General features: G+C 35.4%; 2 protein-coding genes across 5 annotated transcripts; one reads left to right on the top strand and one right to left on the bottom strand.

Moving 5' to 3' along the window:
- Positions 1 to 13: 13 nt before the first annotated feature.
- Positions 14 to 7,902, bottom strand: LOC100651142 (tubulin polymerization-promoting protein homolog). Of its 3 annotated transcripts, XM_012316964.3 has the most exons (5): positions 7,728 to 7,902; positions 6,347 to 6,455; positions 3,808 to 4,207; positions 3,292 to 3,424; positions 14 to 2,674 (listed from the first exon to the last, which is right to left on the bottom strand). In XM_012316964.3, the coding sequence occupies exons 3-5, from the start codon at positions 4,197 to 4,199 to the stop codon at positions 2,495 to 2,497; spliced, it is 705 nt and encodes a 234-aa protein (XP_012172354.1). In that variant the 5' UTR covers positions 4,200 to 4,207; positions 6,347 to 6,455; positions 7,728 to 7,902; the 3' UTR covers positions 14 to 2,494. The 3 variants fall into 3 exon arrangements, with proteins under 3 accessions (XP_012172354.1, XP_012172353.1, XP_048268465.1); XM_012316963.3 differs by lacking the exon at positions 6,347 to 6,455; XM_048412508.1 differs by lacking the exon at positions 7,728 to 7,902 and having other exon boundaries at positions 6,347 to 6,564.
- Positions 7,903 to 9,526: 1,624 nt separating this feature from the next.
- LOC105666548 (probable tRNA (guanine(26)-N(2))-dimethyltransferase) lies at positions 9,527 to 12,099 on the top strand. 2 transcript variants are annotated; one of them, XM_020866964.2, is made up of 3 exons: positions 9,530 to 10,367; positions 10,473 to 10,533; positions 10,614 to 12,099. In XM_020866964.2, coding segments are annotated over exons 2-3 (1,383 nt in total). In that variant the 5' UTR covers positions 9,530 to 10,367; positions 10,473 to 10,531; the 3' UTR covers positions 11,995 to 12,099. The 2 variants fall into 2 exon arrangements, with proteins under 2 accessions (XP_012172364.2, XP_020722623.2); XM_012316974.3 differs by having other exon boundaries at positions 9,527 to 10,367; positions 10,473 to 12,099.
- The last annotated feature ends 193 nt before the right edge of the window (positions 12,100 to 12,292 follow it).

The following is a 12,292-nucleotide window of genomic DNA, read 5'->3' as shown; positions in this document are numbered from 1 at the left end:
ACAGCGTGAAAAATTTCCTTCAACTTGCCTTTATTATATCGAATGATCAGAAGTCTTCTAAAATTAGAAGAGCATCCATCGAGGTACGTTGTCCCTTAAATGGCTTAAATAAGTGTACAGTGTACATTCATCGATTAAAGAGAACTCGTAAAGTGCTGTACAGATACGACGATGGCACTCTTGTGAAAGCGAGATGATCTTCTAAATTGAAAACAAAATTGCAAAGAATTTTTCAAGATAAATAGAATATAAAGAATAGAAAGAATATATATATCATAGTATTAAATCAACGATAATCTTTTCAGTATCTTTCTGAGGATGTAACATAGAATAAATAATATTTTTGTTCCAATATTCTTTAAATACCTGTTAATAAAAAAAAGTACCTTTTTGCTTCCACAGTCGTACCTCCAAATTGAAAACGGTGACTTTCATTTAAATATCTCGGAGAATTAGTACCAAGAGAGAGTTACGGATTTTGGTCTTGCCGCCATTGCGTGCCAGGCGGTCATTTTTTAAGTACACTTTAATTCGATTAATGTGTATGTAACCATAAATATTTCGAAATTCGCATAATCACATTAATGCAATCACGATTCCATCGTATACTCCAATCTTTCGTGTCGACCATATACACATTGTACATATACGGCTTCACAATCTGACACACTTAAACTAATGTTATTAGTCAAATTATACAAATTACTCTGTCATATTACACGAATTGCGAATTTCTATACAAATTTCTGTTCGTATGAACACATTTAAAGAAATAGAATTTATATAGAGATTTGTTTCGCCTATTACAAATTGTAACAAGTGCTCTACTCAATAAAAAATCGCAGTCTAATAAATATCATTGCAAGTATAATATTAATAATTTGCTGATAAAATAAACGAAATTTATAAGTAAATTTTTTATCTTATTTGACGTTTGAAGAATTATAAAGCTGTAAAAAAGGAAATCTATGGCGTATAACTTGAAACTTGTAACTAATCGATTTACGAATATTATTATTTAGTCAATTATTATGCAAGAGGGCCCTAAAAAAGTAGCTTTGCACCAAAAACCCGCGCGATGACCCTCGAAGGGGATAGTAGAGAGTATACACGCGCACGTACGAATAATTAAGCGTTGAGTTTGGTAATAAGTTCGTTCACCTCTGCCTAGCGTATGTATTTTATAACGTTTCGAAGAATATCACAAAAATGTTCGCAGAATGTAAAGATACGCGTATTTGAATTCTTTTTATGAAAGATATATATCTTTATATAGAGAAACAGGATAAAAAAGTTATTCTTTGATTATAGATAAATGTTATACGAATGTAATAACGCTCGATGTAAGCTCATTACTCAACCTAATAGAAGAAATTAGAATTGTCTGCTCTGCAACTTCGATTTCGTCGTTCCAGCAATTTTCGTAAAATCTCGATAAACTTCGACTAATTTTGACTAGCATTCGCGTAAATCTACACTGTTATAGTTTCCATGCTGTGTCATATACTATCTACGATTGAGAACAGCGTATAAAAAAAATTTCGAAGTTTGAGTATTTGCCAACTAATGCCTTGACGAGTACCTTTCAACTTTCGATCGAACACGCGCTTGATAAACGAAGGAAAACCGAGCGATAGTATTTGTACTTGCGACCCTGTCGAACTGTTGTACAATATGTACAAGAAAAAAGAAACGCGAGTCAGGTATATTAAATCGGAACGATGCGAAACGTAACTACGATAGTATGAAAATAGGATAGAATTTATATCGTTCTTATATCGTCTCAGCTGGATGATCGATTTAAACGAACCTATTGCGATGAAATCGCCCGCTCTTTGGATTCACTGAGACTTGTACAGAGAAGCAATGATAGAAACGCGACGATTAGTCGCATTGAAATTCCATCACGACCGGGCGATGAATGGTCCGGTGAAAAGCGAAAAAGCTTCGATCGATGAGCCGGCTGACGTGAAATAAAGTACAAAGCAAATGAGGCACATAACGTTAAACTATGTTTACAGCGTAGCGTCAAAAATTCGAACAGTACGATCTATGAATATTCTAATATCTTCGGAATTGTATTCAGAAGATTAGCAACGAAAAAGTATCTTCGTTAAAATAGCTCAACTCGCAGATGTTTCATAAACTATCCTGCAAAATTGCATTATCATCTATGATAACATAATCGTCCAAATAAACCATCACCAGCTTCCCGAGTCGCTGTTCGTCGCGAAGGAAATCGATCTTGAGCGAAATTCTTGAAATTCCTCGTTGGGTCGCCCGAAAGGTATCATCGAGGAAAGCTCTCAACGCGTTTGCCGATCATCGTCGTTCCTTATATCGATTGTCAGCGTGTCAACAGGTTGCAACGGAAGATCCTTGTGCCAGTCGAGGAACGTGAAGAGGCAAGAACGCGACATGTAGCGTTTCGTATGAAGTGCGTGGACGGGACAACAGAGTGTCAAAAACATCGCAGAAGCACGCGAATCTGAAGCTAGTGGGCCTTGTAGGTGTCTTTATTCTGGTAGCCTTGCACATAGCCGGATTGATCGGGCAGGTCCTTTCGACCAGCGATTCCTTTACCTTTACCACTCTCGTCAAAACGTTGTTTATGAGAGCCTGTGTATTTACTGACGTCTGTGAGTCTGTCCACTGTGGAAGCCGCTTTGCCCGCCTAAAAAATAGTTAGTTATATAGATAGTGTAAAAATAAAGCAACATAAAGCAATATGATAAAGCAACATATGGTACATATATCGCAAACCTATTTTTACAGTCCCTGATATGGAAATTTCACTTTTACAACTGCAACTACGTGGTATAGAAGGATATAACAAGTCGTTAAATTATTATTACGTATTCATCTACGTTACTCGATTTGAGAATAAAAACTTGGAATGAAAAATTTAGCTCTAACAAAATCGTTATATGGATTTTTCTAGTATATTCTTGAGACGTTTAACACAGATGAACCTAATTAAGAAGAAGGTTACTCGACGATTATATGACACGTAGGCAAGAATTTAAGACACGTCGCTGACAAATTATATTCAGAGGTCAGGTGTAGCAATATCGTAAATCTTCAGTGTCGATACCGTGACGAACAAGGTCGCGATAAGTAAATCAACAAACTACCGCTGCTTTAGATTCATTTATGAAACCATCGAAGAAACTTGTTCTCATCGATCAAATTATGAACTATGAACCTGACCGTGTTCGATATTAGTCGTTTCTCTAGAAGTAAACTATAGAATGAAGAAATTTCTGAAGCGTATTTATGTACGCGACTTACTACAGCACCACCGGTAACTCCGGGTGGCCCACAGTTGGCCATTTTCTTCTTCATCTCTGCTAAGTCAACCTTCTTATTTTTAGCCAGTTCTTCCAAAAACGCTTTGTATTGTTCAATACCCAATTTCATTGATCTAAAAGCAGAATCAATTCTTCGTTAACACTTCGAACACTGATCCGTTTATTATTTTGTTGAAATCTACGATACCATTGAAAAAGATGAATATCTTTTCGTAATTATTTTTTCAAATAATCATTTAGACGATTGCTTCGTAAGATAAATTGCTTTAAAATATCATACATACGTATGTAAAACCTAAATGTACATTAACGTACACATACTGGAAAACTAATATTTTTGAATGACAAATATATAATACATATAGAAAATACATAAAATATATATGATAAGAATAGCAAATTCTTCCTCAGAAATCTGACTTTTAATCTGAAAAAATGCTTCGAAAGGTAAATAATCGATGAATTATTATTATTTCCATCATCGGTATTCTCGTACTTGTGTTTCTTAAAGTAAATGCCCGTATCAGTTGTAGTGATCTTCTTTCCATCGATCACCTTCGCTTGTTTCATCCATTTGTCGCTTTGACTCAATGTGATCAGTTTCCCGTCGCTTTTTGGGTCACCGAATTTTGAAAACGCCTTAAAGCTTGCCAAAAAGCTTGCAGGCTGCGTGGCACTGGGACTGCTAGGCGCCGAACTTCCGCTCTCGTCTTCGATCTTCAAATTTGCTGCCTTGTTAGTCACTGCTTCTTCGGCTGACTTCTTACTCGCATCGTTCGTCTCCGCTTTCGTTTCAACTTCAGCGTCGCTTTTCTCCGCCTGAGCATCGTTCTGCTCTATCTTCGTGTCGTTTTTCTCAGTTTCATTGTCGGTCTTCTCGGCTTGCATATTTGCGCCTAAAATACCATGAAGAAATTAGGAAATGCATGATTTGAAACAGTTGACGCTAGAACGAAGATCCACCGATTTGGTAGACTCAGCGTGAGAAATGCATCATATAATGGAAAGTGAGCGAATCAGGGTCAAGTTTGAGCAAAAAACAGCGGCGCTAAATGTATCTACACGCTATTAACATCCAGGTAGACATATCGGCGACGTTTTGAGGTCAAGTAACGCGAGCTATCGGTTTAACATAATTCCCGTAGGCGGCTCGGTGAAATTGACACTTATGAGCTAATCAGCGATCGAACAGCGTTCCTTAATCCACGCAAATTACGCACGATTACGTAAATCTCTTTTACGCAGCTAAATGAAATCTGTTCTGTTCATTTCGTTATTTAATATGTACCCAATACAATTTCGTTGATCGAATCGATACCAGTTGCGCGTCTTGGAATAATCCATTAGTCGATCTTATCGACGTGTTGTAAACAATGATTCTCGATTGAGTTAATCAGTTCAGAATTTCTATGACGAAACAGGTTTTTGAGAGTCGATCGGCTATCGGGAATAGTTGTACTCTTCCATATTGGTTTGCTTTACGTAGACAGTATTGTGTTTCGAGGTATTGTTGCGAATAAAGGAGGCAAAACTACAATGGAACGACTGCAGCTCTTATTTGACTTTCTATATTTCAAGGGAAAGAGCATTCTCTGATAAATCATTCGGTTTTATCGTCATTTCAGTTAAGAGACCTAGTTGTGTAAATGACAGGAATGAAACACTTTGTCTTTTGGAAAATGATATCTCCTGGTAGCCCATTTCTTTGATTACCGATCCAAGGTTTCCTATACACCACGTATACAATGGTATAAATAGGGAAACATTTCTAAACATAAAACATTATGGACATTTTTATATGTATCTTTTTCTAAATATAACAAGATCTAGAAGGTATACTTTAAGGCTCCGTAAATATAGAGTAACTTTAAATGGTGTAGCTAGGCAAAATGATCGGAGCTGTCCTTAAGTTGAATTTATTTAACGATGAATCGTCGATCGATCAATAACTTATCGATAGAAAATTTCTTACGTAAACATTTTAAAAAGTTTCTGATACATCGCGTACACAATGTTCCTTTCTATGGAAATATCGAGTTAATAAAAACCTTCGCGTGCTTCTCTCAAACCGTAAAGTATCGAAAAACGAAGCTAATATTAGCGAGGCTAATAGAATCGTAATTTATCTAAAGCTGTCCGCAAACATTCTCGTGTTCATAACAGTTTATTAACAGTTTATTATTAACAACTATACACACCGTGCAATTTAGGAAACAACCTTACTCGTACGTTAATCTACTTGAATCCATCGATCATTTTCCATTTGTTCAAAGACGACGAATTATTTCGCCAATTTCATGCTCATCGATATCATCGACAGTTTATTTACGATGAAACCGTTCATAGAAACTTCGTTTATATTTCAGCGAAATGTTAATTACTGCTTGGTTAATAGTCAGGTGAATTCGTCTTTGCCCGCATGGGAACGGTACAAACGGCAGAAGGTCAACAACAAGCTGGAGAAACGTTGTTATTTCACGACTATAAATAGAGATTACGACGGCATTCGTGTTAGCGCAATTAGCAAGGAACAGGAAGCGGGGAGCGATTGAATAATACCGATCAGGTGTCGAATGAGCGCATTTTGTGTACTAAGGTGAGGAACATACACGAATCTCTATGACACTGGCCTTTGTTCTCGTCGATCTTTCTGCTAAATAAACAAGTTTTAACGATTAGACTGCTTAAAGTGTAATAAAAGTACGAGAACGCACAAAATGTCTATGATACGCAAACGTATAAAAAATATTCAAAGTGCAAGATTCAAAGAAAAATTTAATGTCAAAAGTAAACGATCTTAAATAAAATATATCCAATCCAAGTCCATGATCCAAAGAAAAATCGAATATTCAAAGTAAACTCGTATTAATATTTAAAAATTTATCGCATATGAAATAAATCGTTATTTAAAATCCATTTCTTTATCTATAATTATAAAAATATGATTTTGTATAAAAATCCAGTCTATCAAGAACTACGAAGACATTCTACGATAAAAGATAGATAATAATATTAATATTGCATTATGAACTCACCGTGTCAATTAGTACCCGAAGTAGAAGTTGAAGGAGCGAACCTAATTACGCGCAATGGCACCAGACGAAGAAGAACAAAAATGTAATCACTGCTGCATCATTCTGCAGACTAAACGAATTGTTACGATTAATGAAAATGATCGATCTATACGACCGATAAGACGTTGATTTGCTCGCAAGGATTTATCGCGAGAGAGGATCGAGCCGACTGGCGACGGAAGGGAACAGAGAACAGAGAACACTGGAGCCGCGGTTTGTGTACAAGCTGAAATGCTGTTGAACGCAGGTTTCAGCTAGGAATCTGTGCCGTAGGGCGCATGTGTTATATCGATCTCCTCGTTCAACGGAGCACGCAGTCACCCTTCTCGATATATCTTTGAAACTGCGTTTCACCCTTGGCTGCAGCCGAAATGAGACCCGCGGGGGTCCCATTCTAACAAAACGCCTCGTCGAACGATCAGACAGACTATTAAAATCCTCATGAGTGACATTCTCAGTCTGTCTAAAGTTTAGCAATAAATTCGATGTCTGATAAAATTGAGAAATAGATGGGAAATTTCACGAAGCTGGTAATAATAATTATTGACTCGTTAACGTTGACAAAAGTCGACCATTATAACTAAATAGTCTTCTAAATAGTTTCGTTATTTGGTAATTCAGTATTTGTTAAATAAAATTGCCGAAGAATTTTTTAAGAATAAAAGCATAGATAGGAAATCGCTTCTTTCGCTAGGAGTTCCCTAAATTGTTTCCTTATTATTCATTTTCTATATACAGTAATTGTGTATTTTTTTAATAAATAGAAACTAGTTGCAACTTGGACGAAGCTCTTGGCAAGCGAATTTCCTATGTGACTGCATCGTTATATTTGATAACAGACTAAACACGCGATTCCGACATATACGACGAAACGAACTCGTTTCTCTTTATCTGTAGCCAGTGAACGTTCGTCGATGTCGTTCTCGTTCGTATTCTGCAAAAGCTGTGCGATACTCGTTATCTCTGCTCGGGATGCCTTTATTCGCTTTTATATTTGGTCATTACGTCAACGATATTACGACAAGCATCGAAATAGCCGAGTCGCCGCTCGACTAAGGGAAGCAACCGAACGAATGAAATTCGTATCGATATTATTTAGAAGGGCCTGAGTGGTTTAGAGAGAAATTGGTCGAGACACACTTTGATATTTTATCTATCCCCATTAACAATGTACAATCGAACCATTTGGCGTAAAAAATGCTAATAATTACAATGTTGTGCTTTTGTACGTCGCTAAATATATGAATAAAATTATTATAATTGAAATAACTGGTTATAAATTGAATCCCGTTTCTTTAGTTGATGATGATAATGGGTTAGGGCGATTAGTAGAAGTGGTCACCTTTTCAGCTAATTTATTTCCACACACCACCGTGCAACCCCTTCAAAATATTCACGCACTGTATTGATTCTTGAACTTCGTCGGGTTGAACACCGGATTTCTAGTGTATTTTAGTCGCGTTCATCGCCGCAATTCCAGCCTGGATGAGACTGAAAACGAAACTGAACTTCCTCCACTACTGCCGCCAACATCATCCCCACCTACACCAGTAACACCTTCAACTATACTTGTCACTTCTGTCACCTACTTTCTTCTTCTACACATAAAAATCTTTATTATTCATTGTCCATTAATCATTCATTTTATACAATATATTACTTGTTTCTCTGTTTGCAATGGCAAATTATCGCGATATAATCTATAACCTCGAGTGTTTGCTTAATGTACACGATGTATGTACTCATTCCGCGATATGATTAGCGATATTCAGCGATAATATCGAAAAAAATATACAAATAATAGATAATATTAACGTCTATCTGTATAAGTTTCTATAAATGTTGGAACTTTTATTATGCAACATGAAAAAATACGGATGTAATGTAGGTACAGTAGGCTTAACCATTCGTCGGTTTTATTCCATCAATTCTAAATTTCCATCAATTCCATCAATTCTATTCCACGATTACAAACCCAAAGTTTAATATTAAGGTTCTATCAATCACAGCGGATAAATGCTTCCGTCTAAGAGCTCCTGTGTGTACACGAAATCGACTTCTGACAATATCCTTGACCTGTTCCCATGGGTCCTAGAGAAGTCTGAAGTTGACTTTTGTACATTCAAGTAGTATGACTCAATAACGCGGTCATACGACTCACTGTGGCTATCCCCACCATCCATCGGATTTTGCGAAACATACAGGTATAGAAAACGTATGCATAAATGTTTGATCGCGAAACGACAGATCGTTAACTAGTTACGCGTTATGACCCTCGAGTCGCTATGAAAATTATGGATTACCCCTTTCTATATCGAAGCGTGCACTTACATATAGTTGCCGACAAATAAGTAGCTGCGCTAGGGGCTCTAGAGGCGGATTTTTCCAGTCAGCAACTACTTATCTGTCAGCTAATGATTTACACGCTTCGCCAGTTGTTCATTTACTCGATTCCTCGTTGCTTCCATGTAGAAGATGACTCTCTAATTTTGATTTCCTTAATCATCAAATAAAAAAATAAGTAAGAAGTTATAATGCAAAATCATATGCATTTCGCTTGTCAACTTACTAAGCGACAGAGTGCGATGGGTACGCGTGTGTGAGAAGCGCGCGTGAGCGAAAGGCGTTCCCATCGGTTACTTATCTGGCGGCTACTTAACTGTACTAACGACTGTACTGACTTACAGCTATACAACATCAATTGGGCGCAGGTTAAGCGTCGGTAAAGTGGGTGGACTATTAATTATGATAATTTACTATCATTATACAATTTACGAAACGAATTTTCATTACTACCTCGTGTTAAATTTCACGGGAGAATCTTGAAATAAATATGTATAACACTTGAAATGGATGTCGTAATAAGATTCTTTGCGGAGTGAAATTCGTGACAATGTGACAATTCTAAATTTGATCGAAGGTCTTGTTGCACGATGCATATAAACGATGTCGCTTGTTGCTTCATTGTAGGCAGATTACAAACGAAACAAACTTGAGACTGTTCGATTTACGGATGAATTACGTAAGTAAATATATAGGATGGGGAAAATAGGTATAATCGATAATAGAATAGATTTTTTTAGGGAATGACAGATCAAGCTCTTTTTTTTATTGTGTTAATAATTCTTTAATTTTTGTTATCTTTAAATACAAGTTGCATCATAGACAATATATTCGTTTGTGGTTGCATTACACTAAAATTTTAAAAGTTTCAATACCGTACATATTTTCGAGGTAGACAATTTCTCTTAGACTTTGAATTTACAAGTTATCTTCGACTTCAAGAAATTAAAACTGTTTCCAATTTAAAATTGATCGAAAAATACTTACACTGACAAAGTATGGAACAAACGTGACATTAACTGAGACTTTGCATCTCAAGTTCTGAAATACCGACCTGGAAAAAGATCAGAGTGTTTCTTACACCCTCTGCGATTTGCTATGGCAAACATAAGAGCTACATTGAATTCAATCTTCACAGATAATAAAGCTAGTTGCTACAAGAAGATCTTCATTTGTTAATAAATATCTTATCAAGTTAGGCAGATAGGAAGATTCATCTCTGATAGAGAACGCTAAAATCAGAGTTGAATGTCTAAGCTGATATGGCAGTCACGAAATAACCTCGCCGTGATAAAATGTAATACCGACAATAGGTATAGCACAATACTGTCATCGCCTGGTGAAATGCGAAATTACAGTGTACATCTAATAACAATTTGTTATTGCAAAAATATAACCCATTTATGCACATTATCTAATTTAATGATTATAAAATATATGATAATTATACTTAACAATATCACATTGACACCACTTGATATTTTAAAACATATTAAATTTGTATGTTTATACTAGAGTATATACTAGAGTATTATACAGAATGCTACGTATTAGTCCACGTAACGTTTCACAGATTATAGCAAACATAACCAAAAAATTGCTTTGTTTAGTATATTGTTTAATGTTTAAACACACACAGGTAAAATTTTAGTAACCATATTAAGATATTAGATAGAAAATATTTTTATACTTAACTATTTTTATACTTTCAAATATATGAAATGTTTAATTGAATATTTTTGAGGTCTAAGAATTGTGCGTTTTTATATAACATGGAACAGTGTGTAAAAAAACCAAAATTAGATGTAAGTATAAAGGAAGGAGAGGCAGAAATTTTAGTTGACAATACAAACGTATTTTATAATCCTGTTCAAGAATTTAACAGGGATCTTAGCGTAGCTGTGTTAACAACTTATATAAAAGGTATAAAGAAGCAACTAACAGAGACAGACACAGAAAAACAAGATAGAATTGTCATACTGGAAGCTTTATCTGCTACTGGTTTACGTAGCATTCGGTATGCCAAAGAAGTAAAAGGCATAAAACAAATCATAGCCAATGATATTTCTGCAAAGGCAGTTGAAAGCATTAAAAATAATATACAACACAATGGAGTCGAAAATCTTATAAAACCAAGTCACGAAGATGCAACATTGCTCATGTATCAAAGTAAAAAGGACAAGTTTAACGTAATAGATTTAGACCCATATGGTTGTCCTACAATGTTTCTGGATGGCGCGGTACAATGTGTATCAGATGATGGACTGCTTATGATCACAGCTACAGATATGGCAGTATTAGCTGGTAACTCCCCTGAAACTTGTTTTCTTAAATATGGAGCTATCTCTTTAAAATCTAAAGCGTGCCATGAAATGGCACTAAGAATATTATTGCAAAGTATTGCTTCACACGCAGGGCGGTATGGTAGATACATAGTACCAGTACTTTCTATAAGTGCTGATTTTTATATAAGAGTATTTGTTAAAGTATTTTCCAGTCAAATTAAATGTAAAGAGAATGCAACTAAAATTGGAATGGTATACCAATGCACAGGCTGTGAAAGCATCAACACTCAACCATTATGTTATAAGAAGCCTACCGGAGGCTACAAATTAGCATCTTTACCTTATGTGGATCAACTTTGTAAAATCTGTCAGCATAGACAACATGAAGGGGGACCGATATGGTTAGGTCCTTTGCATGACCAACATTTTGTATCTAATCTTTTATGTAATTTAAACGAAATGAAGTTGGCAACATTAAAAAGAATAGAAGGAGTTTTAAATGTTATTCGCGAAGAATTAGACGTTCCATTATATTATACTCTTAGTCGTTTAATGTCTATAATCAAATGTATTACACCGTCGATGTTAACATTTCGATCTGCATTATTAAACGCAGGATATTGTGTATCGTATTCACATGCCTGCAAAACATCTGTAAAGACGGATGCTCCAAATGAAGTTATATGGGATATTGTACGTGCATGGGAAAAAAATAATTCCGTAAAAAGAAATAAACTACCAAGTGATAGCCCCGCGATAAGAATATTAAAGACACCAACGACAACAAACGTTTCGTTTGATATACATCCTCTGGCCAATCCATTATCTAGGCAAAACAAGCTAACGCGATTTCAACAAAATCCTACGATCAATTGGGGCCCTGGTACACGTGCAAGAACGAGAATAGACTTAGAAAATGGAGTAGAAAATTCGAAAAAGATAAGAAATCAAAATAAAAATTCCAGAAAAGAAAAACCATGATCAACAAACGACACTGAGAAAATAAAGCCTTTATAAAGATATTTGTATCTATTCTTGTACCTATACCGTAAATTTTCATTAAAAATACAAGTTTATATAAACGAATACTCAGTCATTAAATTTTTTCATTGACAAAACATATATTGTATGTGTTTTGTAACACCTATAAAATTGTATATACGAATATATTGATAATTTGAAATTCAATATTGTTTTTCTCTTCACATTCTGTAATGAAAGTGTTTCAGTGCCTACATTTGAAATCTTTAAATAAATCTTTTAATGAAATCTTTAAATA

Source organism: Bombus terrestris, chromosome 15 (assembly GCF_910591885.1).
Source record: "Bombus terrestris chromosome 15, iyBomTerr1.2, whole genome shotgun sequence".
NCBI classification, from domain to species: Eukaryota; Metazoa; Arthropoda; class Insecta; order Hymenoptera; family Apidae; genus Bombus; species Bombus terrestris.
This window is presented reverse-complemented; position numbering and strand designations above follow the sequence as displayed.